Below are 17,407 nucleotides of genomic sequence, written 5' to 3'. Positions count from 1 at the left end.
AGCTTCAGTTTGCAGGTTTGCTTGCAACATGGCAACTGATATCTTGGATATTGCACCTAATTTTACCATATTCAAATGTGATATGTAGTTCCATCTTTTTTCTTGTTAGGATTGCTTTGTTAAATTTGGATTTTCTTGGATTGGCCAATTTAGTGGTAGGGATTTTAGGAAATGTTAAGGATGTGAATTAAATCAATGTAGATTCAAATTCAAATTTGTAAAAATTTGTTTATGTTTTAGGAATTTGTTTGGGAATTTTAGGAATTGGGGAGGATGATAGAGAGAGGGAAAGGATCTGTGTAGGCAGTACATGAAGAAAAGATTTTTTGTTTGGCTCTTACATGCTTTCACTTGAGGAGAGAGAAGGAAGGTGGGTGCAGAAGTTTTGCACGGGATCTCCATGGAAGAGAGGAAGGGCTCGAGGGTACAATTTCAGGAGATTGAGCGCTCAAGAGATGGAAGAAAGATTGAGAGGGAAAGATGATATAAGAAGTTTGTGAGATTTCGGAAAGAAAAATAGAAGGAAATTGTTGTACTCAAATACGATAACAAGAAATTTATTACAGATAAAGTAAAGCAGGCAGGAATTTTTTTCTAATACTTAATTTTGTAATCGATAGATAGAGAAAGAAATTAAAGGATACCAAAATATTAAATCCTTAAGCAGGTTGATACGGAGACTTCATGACATCGAGTTGATAAATCCTCGAGAAAAGTAAAACATGAAGCTAAAACAAGGATTGTAGTATTTTTTTTTATTGAATTATCATAACATAAATAACCACCAATAATCAATAAGGATGTTTTCCTTGAATTTATGATAACATAAGTAACCACCAATAATCAGTAAGTATGTTTATATACAAAGTTCCTATATGTAAACCAAACTAAACTGTAAGTAAGGATGTAAAGACCATTATCTCTATTACATTTCAAAATAGTGCAAGTTTTTAACGAGCATATTCTTGTTTAAGTGTTAATAGGTCCAGTAAAACATAAAACCTGCATGATTCAACTTTTTTTTTACCTGATTCAACTCTTTGTGTTGGCCTATAAGAAATTGATCCAAATTGGTTGAATTGTTCCACCATATAATTGAATAATGATATAAACTTATTATGTTTTTTTATGATAATGCGATTTTTTCCTTCAAAAGCTTTGCTTGCTTTGAAGTGTTCCATTTCTCAATCTGATTCGCTATCCTGTTTTTTTACCCTCACTATGAATTTTATACTCATAATTTTCTGTCTTTTACATTTCAGGTTGACATTGATTTTGACAAAGAACCCATCGGTACCTCAAAGGATGGCAGAAAAGTGCACTTCAAAGACATCTGGCCGTCCAACGAAGAGATTGCTAACGTAATTTTTTATGATTCAGTTCACGTATTTTTATAACAAATTGCTCAGACATCATTTTATAATTTAAAGCTTTGTTTTCTCAAAATTATGTAGGCTGTGCAATCCAGTGTTCTTCCAGACATGTTTAAATCTACATATCAAGCAATTACATCAGGAAATCCCATGTGGAATCAACTAAAAGTGTCACCCAGCATTCTTTATTCATGGGATCCTTCATCAACGTACATTCATGAGCCTCCATACTTCAAGGACATGAAAATGTCTCCTCCTGGCCCCCATCCTGTGAAGGACGCCTACTGTCTGTTAAGCTTTGGTGATAGCATCACAACCGACCATATTTCACCTGCTGGAAGTATTCACAAGGATAGCCCTGCTGCCAAATACTTGATGGAGCGTGGTGTAGATAGGAAAGATTTCAACTCCTATGGAAGTCGGCGCGGCAATGATGAGGTGATGGCACGGGGAACATTTGCTAATATTCGGCTTGTCAATAAGCTCTTGGAAGGCGAAGTTGGGCCTAAAACGTTTCACATTCCCTCTGGGGAGAAGCTCTCTGTTTTTGATGCCGCGATGGTAATTTTCTGAGCCTCTCAAACTGAATGATAGAACTTTTTAAAATGGCAATGTTTGAACCTGCAATTTTGTTTTTGATGCTTGTTTTAAGTTTTCAGAAGCTGAATCTCTTTTTTTTTGTTTTTTTACTTTTTTGAGCAGAAATATAAGGCGGAAGGTCATGACACTATCATCTTGGCTGGTGCAGAATATGGGAGCGGAAGTTCGCGTGATTGGGCTGCAAAGGGCCCAATGCTTCTGGTATAGTTAACTCCATTTTTAATATAGGTAGTATTATTTAGTAAAATGTGCTTAATTTTTGAGCCACTTTATGTAAATTTGAATCAAAAGTTGGGCTAGAAGATTTTGATATAAGATTTTTGGAACCCATCCTTGCTAACCTTTGGCGGGATAACTTGATATAAGATTTTTATTTATAATTTAAATCATATTTCATCAATGGAAGATTTATGTACATACCATTCAAATCTTACGTATTTACATATCTAATGCCTAAATTTTAATTCTTACATATATGCAACCTTACTTATGCATGAAAATGTGTATTTTCATCATTAAAATTTAAAATATTAGCATTTTTTATGTGATATGATAGATTTGGATGGTAAAAATGTATAGAAGCAAAAGCTTAGATGTTAGATATGTAAATACATAAGAATTGAATAGTATGTATTCTTGGATTCATATCTGACTCAGCTACTCTAAAAACTCTCATGTATCTTATCAACCTTGAATCCAACCACATTTTGTTAAATCTGGCACTCCATGGCTACTAATTATTTGCAGGGTGTCAAAGCTGTAATAGCCAAGAGCTTTGAAAGAATCCACCGCAGCAATCTTGTGGGAATGGGCATCATTCCTCTATGTTTCAAGTCCGGCGAAGATGCAGAAACCCTCGGATTAACCGGTCACGAACGCTTCACCATTCACCTCCCAACCAGTGCGGATGAAATCAAGCCTGGTCAAAATGCAACCGTTATGGTCAATACTGGCAAAACCTTTACATGTACTGTTCGCTTTGACACAGAGGTAAGTGAACGCATTTCTTTACATACTACCACCCAACTTCTATGTATTTGCATGTATAACACCTAAACTTTATTGTTTACATTCATACAATCAAAACCCTTCATATCATATAAAAATGCAACTATTTTAACTTTTAACATGCATAGGTAAGATATATATAGGTGTGCATGTGTGTGTGTAAAAATTAAAGTTTAGTTGTTAGAATGTAAACACATAGGAATTGAGTGATATGCATGTAAATCTTTTTTTTTTTCTCAATTGTAAATATTTTGCTTGATAATTATGATATGGTTGTGCTGGAACAGGTAGAATTAGCATATTACAACCATGGTGGAATCTTGCCATTCGTCATCAGAAATCTGATTGGTGCGGATTAACAGTTTTTTGATACAAAGAGCTGATCTGTTTCTTGTATAATCTATTTGTAATTGTTATGCCTGTTTATGGCACCATGTTCAATTATTTGTCTATGGGGTGTTGCCCTGAAAAATAAGAAACGCTGCAGAATGCCTCCATATTTAGGCTTTCATTTGTGATTTTTTGTCACACTTCTGTATTTTTCTTTTTTATTTTAGCCATAGCATATGACTTTAGGGCATCTGTCAAATACAAATTTTGACAATTTTTTGTTTCAAAATGGGGATTTAGTCACTTTTATATGGATTAACTTTTTTTTTAGAAAGTAGGACTTCAATTTTTGTTGTCTCTGTGATTGAAGTTAGTCAATCTGAATCGGTTATATGGTTTAAATTTTAGGGCATTTATGTGGATACCACACAATTCTCGTGTTTTTATATATCTCACACCTGAACTTTTATATTTACACACGACACACAAGTTTTCAGTATCACATTAAAATTAGTACTATTATCACTTTTTAAAAGTTAAATTCACCCTTTCATGCAGAGGTTTATAACACCAATGGTATATATGTAAATATAAAAGTTTAGGTGTGAGATATGTACGTATGTAAGAATTGTGTGATGTATGCAAATTTTTCTAAAATTTATGGTTATCTTGAACTGCTTTTTCATATTTATCCGGCTATGCCTTGGTTGAGGCCTCATTTGTATAACAATGTAAATATGAAAGCTTAGGTGTAAGATATGTAAATACGTAAGAATTATGTTCTATGTATGTAAATTTTCTTAAAATTTATTGTTCTTCAAGACAGCTGCCTTTTGATATTTATCCAGATATGCCCTAGTTGAGGGAGAAAATACGCAGCGTTGCATACGACAAGGAGGTTATTCAGAGGGTATTTGGGGATTATATCCATGTTATACACCATGTAATTTGTCTATAAACTACATGTAACCTACAAATGTATGAAAATAGAAGTGCGAAACTTATTAAAAGTTACAAGTAGGTTACATGTAAGTTATAGAGAGGTTACATGGGGTATATCACGGATATAACATATATGAAGGCCATCCAGAAGATCCCCAAAATATCGCGCGACACATAAAACCCCTAGAATAAAAATATCGACTCCAACTCCAATTTTAAAGCAGTAATATAACATATATGAAGAATTGGTTGGAACTTTGAGGAGATTGCTGCATATCTCATTTTCACTTTAACATTCTCAATCTCTCAACTAATTTATATTTCCAACTAAACTACCATTGTGCAAGAATAAGACCAAATTACTTCACTTTAGCAAGGAGATCATATTACTTCACTCTCCGCAGAATATTCATTTTAGAGAGTCACTAATCATATTTACACTAACCATATTCATCCAATACAAACCTGAAACTCTCCAAAATAGAACATATATCTGTACGCCACGATATTCTCGATAATCACAAGCTTAAAAGAATAAATAACTGTCATCATAACCCCATAACACAGTAGGTCATCATCATAATTCCACACACATGACTCTCATCATAACCTTCTGAACATATAATAACAAACTTACTGAATAACAAACCAAAAAAAAAGTGTATATTGTCATTGTTAATACAAAGAACAACATAGCCCATATCATAGCAAGAATTCATTATAATTCCAAATACATAACTCATCATAAACTTATCAACATATGACCCAAAACAAAGAGAATAACAAAGAAAAAAGATCACATTGTCATCTTAAACTTAGCAACCAACCTCGAGCACATTGTCATCATAAACCGGAAGGACAACCAACCTCATAGCAGAACAAAATACACAAAACCGAAGAAAATCTAACCCCGAGCACATTCTATCATAAACCCAAAGAGCAACCAACCATGAGCACCATGAAATACATAAACTCAAAAAACATATAACCCAGAGTATAATGAAATCCATAAACTCAAAGAACAACCAATCCCTAGCATAATAAAATACATAAACTCTAAGAACAACCAATCTTCTTAGTATATAAATGAAAACCATGTCTTCTAATGCACCAAAAGACCCATAAAAGAGATGCAGTAAAAACCCAAAAACCAAATCTTTTAACAGAACACAATTTTTTTTAGAACTAAACCCGTAGACATAATTTTCGCAAGTCAAACTAAAAATCCAAAAAAAAAAAAAAAAAAAAAAAAAAAAAAAAAAAAAAAAAAAAAAAAAGTGAAGCAACAAATCCCCTTAAAATCGCATAAGACAGGATGAGGATTGGGAGGAGGTGAGCCCTAGCCGTTAAGTCAAACAAAAATAGAAACTAAGAAGTGTAATGAGAACCAAAAAGAGAAATATGTCATAGAGGATAGGATATCTGATAACTTCAAAGGAGACGCACGCCTGAATGGAGAAGGACAAGCGAGAGCTCACAGAAAGATAATGTGAAGAGAGGAGAAGATCTTACTATTCCATAAAAAATATGTATTATGATTTACTTAAATTATTATTTGTTATTTGTATCATTTTTATAATTTTTTTGAGTATACGTTCTTATTTATGTCGGATGCAAGATAAAGGATAGTGAAGGGTGCAAAGAGGAGCCAAAAATCATATCATGTGGCAGACTAGCACATAGGCGCCAATTCTTGATGACTAGCTCCTGAACCAGCTCCCAATTCATCAAAATCTGCCAAAATATATGTAACTGTGTTCATTGTATCTTGATGATCTCTTTGTTTTGCTTTTTGTGCTTAATGTAAATGTCTCATATTCTAGGTTTACATATACATATAAAGGCCTTGGTTGCCCCAAGTTTGTGCTTCTTTCTCGAAATAATGGAAGGGCTTCGAAACCGTCTCATCGTTCGAAAAATTATTACATCCGTCGTCCGAACGCCAAACTACGTCCGGGCGACAACAGTGATGCCGACCTCCACAGAATCAACGCCGTCGCCTGAACACAGCTCTACATACATAATAATCTCTCCCCATGATTCTCCTCCGCATAAACCTTTTTCTCAGTCTATCATGACCGGAAACAGTTCTGATCTATTCCCAGGTAGCCTTATATGAACCGTTCCATAAGAATAATAAAAATAAATTTTTTTTCTAGAAAATCAATTCTTATCCTCATAGATATTTTCCCATGTACTTCCTCGAGCTGAAAAAATGGCGGCAAGAGCAACTCTGCACAGCATTCACAGCAGCTCCATCTCAAATCCAACCTCTGCATCCGACCATACAAGAAATATCATAAGAAAAGAATCAGCTTTTGCTTCTGTAGATTCAAAGACAAGGCAAACAGCCAACCATAAGGCCTCCTCGCTCTCATGGAAGCTCAACTCCTTCATAGAATCTGGGCAGATGATGAAAGCTCTCACCTTGTTCACAACTCTCAATAAGCCGGAAAACTTTCACTGGAATCTGATGATCAGAGGATACACTAACACCGGCCAATACGAAGAAACCATGAATTTTTACTACCAAATGCAACAGACAGGCAACCTTGCAGACAACTTCACCTTCCCTTTTCTAATAAAATCCTGCACAAAGTTGCCATCTTTCAGCCAAGGTTTGAAGTTCCATGGCCAGCTGCTTAAGCTTGGACTCCACTCTGATACCTACGTCTGCAACTCCCTCATTTCAATGTATTCAAAGCTGGGATTCTTCAAATTCGCAGAAAAATTGTTCCTTGACATGCCTACAAGAGAGACAGTCTCGTGGAATGCACTGATGGAAGGGTATGTATCAAATGGCGAAGGACTGAAATCACTTTCATGGTTTAGAAAACTGCAGGAGGATTTTGGGATGAAATCTGACGAGCTTGGAGTTCTATGCGCCCTTGAAGCTTGTTGCCTGGAAATTTTACCAAAGAAGGGAAAGGAGATTCACTGTCACATAATCAGGCAGTACGTTGAATCGGATATCAAAGTTCTGTCCACTCTTCTAGATCTGTATTGCAATTGTGGAGAAATGTTGTACGCTAAGAGATTGTTCAACATGATTCCGAAAGAAAATGTTGTGGTTTGGAACGTTATGATAAATGGATATGTTCTCAGCAATCAACATGAGATGGCTGTTGCTTCATTCATGAATATGCGGGAGAGCGATATAGAACAAAATGCCATAACAATGGTTAATTTTCTCCCATCCTTGACACAACTGAGAAGTTTACCTCATGGGAAATCAGTTCATGGAGCTGCTATCAGAAAAGGTCTTCTTCCTCATTTGTGTCTCGAGACTGCATTGACTGTACTGTATGCAAAAAATGGGGAGCTGACATCTGCCAAGTTGGTGTTTGACACAATGCCTGAAAAGAGCTTGGTGTCATGGAATGTCATGATATCTGCTTATGCACAGAATAATAGAAGTTTGGAAGCCTTGAATTTATTCCTATTGCTAATGTTGGAAGAGCCATATTTAAAACCAGATGCCTTCACCATCTCAAGCATTTTACCAGCATACTCCGAACTGGCTTTGCTTCGTCTCGGTAAGCAGATTCATAGTTATGTTTTCAAGTTGGGCTATGAATCTAACACTTGGATACAGAATTCCATCATATTTATGTATGCAAAATGTGGAGATCTAAACGAATCAAGGAAGCTGTTTGATAAAATGCTATTCCCGGATGTTGTAACATGGAACACAATTATCCTTGCTTATGGACTTCATGGGCTTAAAAAGATTGCATTAGAAATGTTTTCAGACATGAAAAAACTTAATTTTGAACCAACTGATAGCACTTTTTTATCTATATTATCTGCGTGCAGTGTCTCTGGATTCATTGATGAAGGTTGGATGTATTTTGATATCATGCAAAGGGAGCATAAAATTAATCCGCGGATTGAGCACTATGGCTGCTTAGTCGATCTTCTCGGCCGTTCTGGGGATCTGAAGAAAGCGGTGGAGTTCATAGAAAGAATGCCGGTGGCTCCAACCTCGAGAATTTGGGGTTCTTTGTTAACTGCAAGCAGAAATAACAACAACATCCGCGTTGCAGAATTTGCAGCAGAAAGAATTTTTGAGCTGGACCATGATAACACAGGATGTTATGTTATACTCTATGGCATGTATGCTGATGCTGGTAGGTGGGAGGATGCAGAGAGAGTGAGGTCTCTGATGAAAAAAAATGGCCTCCATAGGACAAGAGGAAGGAGCTTCGTGGAGCTTAACTGTAAGACATGGAGCTTTGTTGAAGGAGACAGGTCACATTTTGAAATTGATACAGTTCAGATGGTGTCAGACATACTGTCCATGGAGATTGGAGAAAATGCTGTAACTTTGTCTGTCAGATTTAACCCTGAAGATATTGTGAGAAAGAAAGCAAATCTGGGAAGTCGACATACTGTAAGGTTAGCTCTGAGTTTTGGGTTGATTTCATCAGCTGTGGGAACTCCTGTTCTAGTAAAGAAGAATATCAGAATTTGCAATGATTGTCACAGTGCAATAAAAAAGATCTCCAGTTTTACAGGAAGAGCGATAATTGTTGGTGATTCAAGCATCTATCACCATTTCAACAATGGCGTGTGTTGTTGTGGTGATTATTGGTAATTTTTTCCATTGCAGGAGAGATTAGAGGCATATCATTGGGAATAAAAGCATAAATTTACAGAACTTTACAGAACAGAACTTGATCATCACACAAAGAATTCATATATTCGTTAAACTTTTGTTTTTGCTCTCATTTGTTAATGTGCTTGTGTATATTTATCCTACATTTTAATCATGAATAGGTTGATGATGAAAGAGCAACCTATCATTTAAGCATGGACAAAAGAAGTTTTATAGATTATCATATGGTGCTATTAGGAAGCAAGTTCTTGTTCATGAGAAATGGTAGAATGTTGTCTAAATACAAATTTGTTTGTACCCATTTGATTTATAATTTAAACAAAAAATTACTATTCCATGATGTGCTTCGCTTGCTTGGCATTAGGCACAATCTAGTTAATTTTGATACACTTTCAAGATTTAGATTTTATTTATATTGGACAAGAATCAACAAATTTTTCTCTTAAAATGAAACTTTTCAGGGATATTATATTTCTTTTGATGATTTATTCAACATAGTTTGGATAAACATATTAGTTCTATTTATCTGACTGCATGCTTATGGATGATAATGTGGATTGTGTTAAATAGCATGCTAGATGGGCCATATTGGTGAAGGGTCTATTGCAATCATTTGATAAGATCAAACAAAAATTTATTGCTCCTGTTGATATATTTTAAATAAATACATGATATTAATAAAATAAAAATGCCATAAAAACCAAGGCTTATTTTAATTTAACATATGAGATAAATTTAGACATGAATATCGCTAGAAGTTCAACATAATCAATATTTATCCACATAAATAAGTTGTAGAAAGAAATAATCTTGATCGGTAATCATTAATTTATATTTACGCATGTGATTAAGCCATAAACATTAGTCATAATACCTCACTCAAGTGAAGCTAGATTGTATGTCGGACAAAAATGACCAAATGTGAACTCCTAGAGGGGAGAAAAAAGATAGCTATGTTGATTAATGATGAAATTGAGAGATTTAATAAGTGTGATAAGATCTATTACATATTTACTTTTTCTAGATGCCATAGAACTAAGTTTGCAGGAGAGGTCATCAGAGATAGAAAGCTAATAGGAGAGATTTTTGAGCGAAAGAGGAAGCTCACAGTGCAATAACATTTTGACTAAAACATGTCTAAATTCATTAGAGAGGGAGAATTCGAGTGAGGGCCTGCATGACAGATAATACACGAAGTACATAATAAAAAATTAGGACTAATGGGTTAGATTCTTGAACTTCTTCGACTAGACTCATCCATCAATAACTAAAAGTAGTGTTCCATGTATTGGCATTGGTATGCTCATGCCGAATTAGAGGTGCTATTTATTAAATTTTTTAATGATGTTAATTTTACTAGCTAATGACAACCTTCTTCTCACCAATATGTGTTAAAAGAAATACTAAGTGATGCGACTTCAAACCGTGTTAAATTTTTTGTATTAAGTTTTGCTGAAAAAGATAGATTTCATTGCATAAGTTAAGTTCAACTAATTCTTTACTACTTTTTTATTATTAAAGCATTTTTTTTAGCACTTTAGAAGATATAAAATGAAGCTAGAACCTCGAACCACATTCATTGGAGCATTTAAGTTTTAACTAACAATAATAATCTTCAAATAAAAAAAGAGAATGCTTATGATGTTTTTAGGTGAGAATGCTGAAGATATTGTGACAAAGAAAGCAAATCACTTAAGAGTTGATTTAATTTTGGGGGCCATTTGTGAGCGCTTTTATTTTTAAATTTTAATTTATCTATTTAGATTTTATTTTGAAATAAAATATTTGCAATGTTCAATCCAAATATAGCTCTTGAGGCTTTGTTTTCAGGTTCCCAAGCACCCAGAAGGGCCAGAACTTGCAAAGGGGCAGCTAGACTGGCAAGGGGGCGCTCAGACTAGGCGAGGGGCGCTTAGGCAACACTCTAGCACTTCTTTTCAACTCCTTTGCTCCCCTAGTTCTCTAATCATTTGTATACTACATAAAAAAACTAAAATATTCATATAAAGTATAAAAATAATACAATTAATCATAAAAATAATATGAAAGTAATACACAAATTTGATACACATAAAATTACTCTAAACGAAAATATTACTTGCCTTCAAGTAATTCAAAATCTAAAATTAGAATTTTTGAAAGATCAGGATAGGTTTTGAATTAAGGATTTTAGTGTTTTTGAATATTTCAGTAAATATATAAATCAATGTGCACAAGTCTCTCCTTTGGGTAGAATTTTCAAAGTAATTTTTTAATATCCCAATTTAACTAATACTAATATTAGATTTGAATAATCCTTCTTAATTTACTTATGTAAGATTTGACTGTTATGAAATTAATACTTCACTCATAAAATTTGGTTAGCTACAACATAAATAAAGTTAATTCTGTAACTATATTCTAAATATAAAATTTTAGGGAGGATTTAGCGAATCTTTTGATCCATTGGCTTATTAGAAATGTTTAGGAGTATCAATTTTTAATTTGAGCTTAAGTTTCTTCTCATGTTCCTAAATTTTTTTCTTTATAAGCATGAAACTTTTCCTTTTTCCTTCGATTTTCTTTTCGTTTTTCTATTCACCAAGGATTACTGCGTATCTGATTAATCTCTCTTTTTTTTAATGAATTCAAATACTATAGACACACTCTGTTTCAACTCGTCTGCTCGTCAAGTTGCTTAATCACATGTATATTGCATAAATAGTAAAATATCAACATAAAACAAAAAAAATAACAAAATTAAAGATCAATATAACACAAAAATAACACACTTATTTGATACAAATAAAAAAATGCATAAAGTTGAACTAGAGAGTCGCAATAAGGAAAGAGGATATGATTTATTTTGCCAAATAAAAAGCACTATAACATTTTTATTTTTAAATGTGGAAGAAGTTTTTTGTTGACTAGTATCAATAATTCGTGGGACTATTTCATTGAAGTCATTAGTCATTAAGATGAGAGAGAAAGAGAGAGAGAGTGAGAGAGAGAGAGAGAGGGAGAGAGATCAATTTTAATAATATATCCATGATCTCTTTTACAATATTCAGTATGTTCAAAGGTTTTTTGTGGATTATTGAGATAAAAGATGATATTAGTAGATAGAGAAATGTCAAAAGTTATTCCTCATCACCATTATTGGAGTACATGGTGATGGTTTCTTAATCAAATAGTTTTCTACCATGGCTTTGAAGCTAATGTAGACACATAAATATGAGAATTTTGTTTGAGTGGGCATTTCTAGATTTAATTAGTATGCAATTGAACAAAGTAACATAATCTTTGAAATCATGAAGTGATTATACAGTTGAGGATCATATATCTTAGAATAATATTTTAAGGGATTGAGAAGAAACAACAATACAAGTATGAAATATAAGTTTATATTTTTAAATTGGCATGAATTTCTGTATATGATTGACAATATTAAGGATGATAATTCTTAAACAAATTTGTAAATAGTATTTTTGAGAATTGGGATCAATGGATGATGTAATTAGTAATATCACTCAAAACAAGCGTTTTTTTTTTTACTGAAAAAATCAACAAGTGGAGATGATTAAAGTGATGGAGTGAACCATTTATAATGCTAACTTTAGTTTTCCCATCAAAAGTTTATCCCCATATGCATATCCTTCCTCTGGAATGCAACATATTGAAAATCAATAGATACATCATAAGAATCACTAAAGATAGGTTAAAAACTAAAAGTTTCATTAAGAGGATAAAGAGAATTTTATTTTCCCTTCTAAGCCACACATTACTTTATTTGTATTCTTTAAAAATTGCAATTATTTAGTATAATGAAGCACTGTTCTTGAAAGCATGCAATTTCTACCTAGCTAATTTCAATTTGTTTGTTTGAGTCAAACATTAATAACAAACAAATCTTTTCTTCCATCCACCTTTGGTTGCTTCTCGCCAATTCACTTGAAGTAAAATTATATGATCCATGTGAGTGTTCTCCTTACTCGCGAGCTATGTGCTTTTTGAAGAACTTAAAAGGATTACAATAGATTTAATTTTTACTGTTGTGAGGATTTTTGTCAACGGTTCATTGTGGTTGTTAGAGATCTAAGCGAATCTTTTCTAAGTTTGAGTTATTTACTTTAGGTGAGTGCCATTTTAAGCTTAGATCTTCCGAGCTGGATGAGATCCTCCGAGCCATTGGCGAATGACTTTGAGAGCTTGGATCAGTAACCTTTAGAGAACTTTGAGTGAGCGATATTTGATAAGCATTTAGTAACATTTTGAGCCGCACAACATTCGCTCCAAGCAAATTCACCAGGTCTCCTTGGTTTTATCTACAACTACATATCTGGGTATACAAAAACAATTTTGAATACATGGGTGACAAACATTTAAAAATACACTTACAACTTATAACAAAGCCCAAACTATATTAATACTATTCAAACTTCCACTCTTCCAAAGCCAAACCACAACTTAAAAAAAGCTTTAAAGACAGCAAAAAATCACACATTGGGGCAACTAAATACATACCACCCGAAACTTATTATTTACAAATCAACCATACTCTTTCATCAAATTCTCAATAGCTTGATCGTGGCACGTAAATATATGAATTTGATAGTTAAAAAAAAGGACATGAATAATTAATTCATGAATATAAACATTTCCAATGGTCTTTGTGCAATTATCCCTAAATAAAAAAACTCCCCTCCCACCAATTATCTCCTCAACCTCAACCTCAACCTCAACCTCAACCTCAACCACACAGTAACCCTGTGGAGCATCCCCTCCTCTCTAAACAAACATATATTCAACTCCTCTGCAAACCCTAAATACTCAAATCCAAATCTCTCGACTCATCTCCCTCCTCTCACCCTCCATGGCCTCTCTATCTTCTTTCCTCTCCAAACCCCCTTCCCCTCTTCTCCCTATCTCCCCCAAACTACCTGAAATCACCTCCACCTCCTCCCCCTTCCTCGTCCCTCCCCCTCCTCGCCGCCGCCGCTCCCGCCGCCACAAGCAGCGACGAGCGCGTGACGAAAGTCCACAGCATTGAAGAATTCGACGCCGCCCTCCGTACGGCAAAGAACAAGCTCGTTGTGGTGGAGTACGCCGCCACACACAGCCAACATAGCCGCCGGATTTATCCGTTTATGGTGGAGCTCAGCCGCACGTGCTCCGACGTTGACTTCCTCCTTGTTATGGGAGATGAGTCGGATGCCACCAGGGAGCTCTGCAGAAGAGAGAAGATTGAGAAAGTTCCGCACTTTAGCTTCTACAAAAGCTTGGAGAAGGTAATTTTACATACATTTCACTTAATTTCTAGTTTAGGATAATCAGGCACAATATCAATTATATATGAGGAAACCACAAAGCCAAATATAGTTTGAATTCCAAGCATGAGACTAGTAAATATTAATTGAAAAAATGTCACAAGTTGACTCAAAATCTATGACTGCCCTTTGAACAATTGAGTTATAGCTATTTGATATTGTATACTATAATACCTTCTAAAATCTATTTAAATTATCTTTAAAAGGCAAAATATTGTGACTGATTAGTTAGGCTCGATCACGAGGTTGCCAAAGTAACTCTGGTTGATTTCTTTCAAGTACTATTTAAGTTGAATCGAGTTTGAGTCCAATTCAAACTTAGTCAATTTTATCAATGTTCTATTGTTAAAAAGGCGTGTGCTTGGCTCTACTTTGCATAACAATACTTGATTTCGCGCTTGCTTCTCTTTTGACTTCATATGAAATGAAAAGTGTTATGTGCTAGATTATTCATTTTGATAGATGCATAGTTTATCATATTAGCATTGAATAAAAATATAAATTGAGGGTTGTTTGTAAGCGACATGATAATTTTTATCTGTGAAATAAAATTAAAAGAAAAACTTGAGAGTCCAGCCTATATCAATTAACTTCACTAGTGTGAGTCAATGATATTATAAGATGCTATCTTTTGTAATTAAAAAAGATATTAATAGAAAATAGTAAGCATGAATAATATAAAATATTACTCATGATAGTCATAAAAGTTTTGAGGTCTTTGCATTATCATTAGGTGATAGTGGGCAATCAACCTGGTCATTCTCTTGGTAGAAGATGAGGTCGAATGACTAGTAAAATGGCCGCATTTGATGTTGGCCCTCGGCAAACATCAAGTAAGTTGGTGAGGGACTCAAAAGGCATGTAACATTGTATGGTCGAGTTGGGTCTCCATATAAAATGGGAGATTGAACGGGTGAAAAGATGGGTATTGGACATAAGATGTCAAACACAAATAAGCGCTACACTCCTTATAGAAGGTTTGATACACTAACAAAAGAAACAATATTTGAATTTGGTAGGAATTTTTGTTAGTCTACATTTGATATTTAGTAGAGGTCATGATGATGCGCATTGATGTTGGTCGATCATTGATGTATTGCGGTGAAAATGTGGACTTCAACATCGGTTGATATTCAACATCTAGCAATAGTGATGAGGAATATATAGTTGCGTTGGTTGATTAATGATTTGGCATTACAATTCTCTTTAATAGAATAACAATTAATTCTCAACACTGCAATTTAAGGAAATCATAATAATATTAAGTTCTCATCAATTTATAAATTAATATTAAAAGTTAAATAAAAAAAAAAATATTTTATACAAAGTAATTAACTAATCTTGGAGGTGAGTATGAAGCCTAACAAACTTGGTGAACGATCTTCTACTTTTTAATTAATGATGGCAATAGTTCATCATAATGAATGATCATCCAATAATTGTTTAGAAGTGAAAGTAATGTCAAATAAAATATATTATTATTTTATGCAAATTAAAAAATTTATTTAATAACTTGTTTAGACGTGAAAATCATTTGTTAATAATTTTCTTTTAAATTCTACATGCTAATTTAAATTTTTAGCTTGTGTATTAACTTATTCAAATACTCATTTAATTAATATATACAAATTAAGCACATAATAAGTGCAATTTTTAAAATAAGATTAAACAAATCAATCATGAACATATATGTCGAAGCTTGGCTTGAGCATGTGTCAAACATGAACAATATAAAAAATATCACAAATTTAACATTTTAAAAGGTAAAATACACCTTTTCATGCATAGGTAAGGTTGCTTATATGTAAAGATTGAATCATAGTTGTTAGATATGTAAATGCATAAGAATTAAGCGAGTGGTATGTTTGTAAATTTTCCTTAGAAATATTAAATAGTTATTCATAGTCAACAGCTTAAGTCGTGTAAGTTATTACGTGTGAATGAGCTACATATAGATTGATGGTATTGGAGTGATATTGGGATGATATTGATGTGAACACCATCCCAACCAATCCACATATATGAATATCGCGCGTAATATTCACTCATTTGATGCACTCCTTCAATAAAGGTATACAAGCACCTAATTTATTTTAAGCATTTTGCAGGTGCATGAGGAAGAAGGCATCCAACCGGATGAGCTCGTCGGCGGCGTGCTCTACTACGGCGACAGCGACTCCCCCGTAGTGCAGCTCCACAGCCGCGAGGAGGTTGAGAAGCTAATCGGAGAGCACAAAGACAACAATGGCAAGCTTGTGGTGCTCGACGTCGGGCTTAAGCACTGCGGCCCCTGCGTGAAGGTCTACCCTATCGTCGTTAAGCTCTCGCTCTCCATGGCCGGCAGCGTCATCTTTGCGAGAATGAACGGCGACGAGAACGAGAGCTGCATGTCTTTTCTAAGGGATATGGGTGTCATCCAAGTGCCTACGTTCTTGTTTGTGAAGGATGGGGAGATATGTGGGAGGTATGTGGGGTCAGGGAAGGGGGAGTTGATTGGGGAGATATTGAGGTACCAGGGTGTGCGTGTTACTTGATTAAGATTAATTTAATTTAATAATTGGTATGATCATTGATTGGGAGGTGTAAGGTTTTATTGGGAGAATGAATCATTAATGGATTGATTATTTGAAGAAGTATGGCAACAGTAATGTATAATGATGAAGGCTTGAAGCATGAGAAAATTTTGAGACATACATGGCGTTACGTACGTCAGGGAGGTTATTCAGAGGGTATTGGAAGGTTATATCCGTGTTATATCCCCTGTAACCTCCTTGTAACCTATCTGTAAGGTTATAAGGGATATAACACGGATATAACCCCCCCATTATCCTCTAAATAACCTCTCTGATGTACGCAGCGCTGCGTATGTAAGACGTATGCAAATTTCTCTTGAAACACACTGCGAGGTAAGTTTTTCAGACATCATTTATTTGTATTACATATCAACCCAAACCCATACAAATAGCAGCATGACAACTAATATGGGGATAGAATGTGCAAATTATTGATTTGCATGGGGCTCACAGAATAGGAGTGGCTTGAATGATCGTTGGGATGGGCATGTAGATTGAATTTTTAAATAAAATTATGTTCAGATCATGATATGCCTGTGAAATCTAACGCCAATTATTTTGTGGCTATGGCTTACATAACTAAATACTTCAAAATTTTATAAATTGCATGAAATAGACTACTAATTTTCCTTCTGAATTTGAATGCAGTGACCTATG

At 34.3% G+C, this 17,407-nt stretch overlaps 3 protein-coding genes across 3 annotated transcripts in view; all 3 read left to right on the top strand.

Annotated features, from left to right (window-relative positions):
• LOC110025544 (aconitate hydratase, cytoplasmic-like) overlaps positions 1–3,621 on the top strand; it is a gene marked incomplete at its 5' end in the record, with an annotated part of 87,173 nt that extends 83,552 nt beyond the window's left edge. The window contains 5 exons of the mRNA XM_020726091.1: positions 1,263–1,361; positions 1,455–1,934; positions 2,076–2,174; positions 2,721–2,963; positions 3,269–3,621. Coding sequence (XP_020581750.1) covers positions 1,263–1,361; positions 1,455–1,934; positions 2,076–2,174; positions 2,721–2,963; positions 3,269–3,340 — 993 coding nt within the window. The remainder of the gene's footprint in view (positions 1–1,262; positions 1,362–1,454; positions 1,935–2,075; positions 2,175–2,720; positions 2,964–3,268) is intronic.
• A 2,716-nt stretch (positions 3,622–6,337) lies between these two features.
• Positions 6,338–9,157, top strand: LOC110025531 (pentatricopeptide repeat-containing protein At4g35130, chloroplastic). Its single transcript, XM_020726074.1, has one exon. It carries the CDS (start codon positions 6,469–6,471, stop codon positions 8,848–8,850), a length of 2,382 nt encoding a protein of 793 aa, XP_020581733.1. The 5' UTR covers positions 6,338–6,468; the 3' UTR covers positions 8,851–9,157.
• Positions 9,158–13,682: 4,525 nt separating this feature from the next.
• Positions 13,683–16,873, top strand: LOC110025483 (thioredoxin-like protein CDSP32, chloroplastic; the record flags this gene model as incomplete). The annotated part of the gene is made up of 2 exons (XM_020725990.1): positions 13,683–14,138; positions 16,286–16,873. Coding segments are annotated over 2 exons (882 nt in total), but the record flags the coding sequence as incomplete, so codon positions are not given.
• Between the last annotated feature and the right edge of the window lie 534 nt (positions 16,874–17,407).

This window comes from Phalaenopsis equestris, unplaced genomic scaffold, assembly GCF_001263595.1.
Source record: "Phalaenopsis equestris unplaced genomic scaffold, ASM126359v1 Scaffold000301, whole genome shotgun sequence".
NCBI lineage: Eukaryota > Viridiplantae > Streptophyta > Magnoliopsida > Asparagales > Orchidaceae > Phalaenopsis > Phalaenopsis equestris.
This window is presented reverse-complemented; position numbering and strand designations above follow the sequence as displayed.

Excerpts from the sequence above, each read along its gene's own strand:
- LOC110025531 (XM_020726074.1), top strand. The coding sequence starts at position 6,469 with ATGGCGGCAAGAGCAACTCTGCACAGCATTCACAGCAGCTCCATCTCA.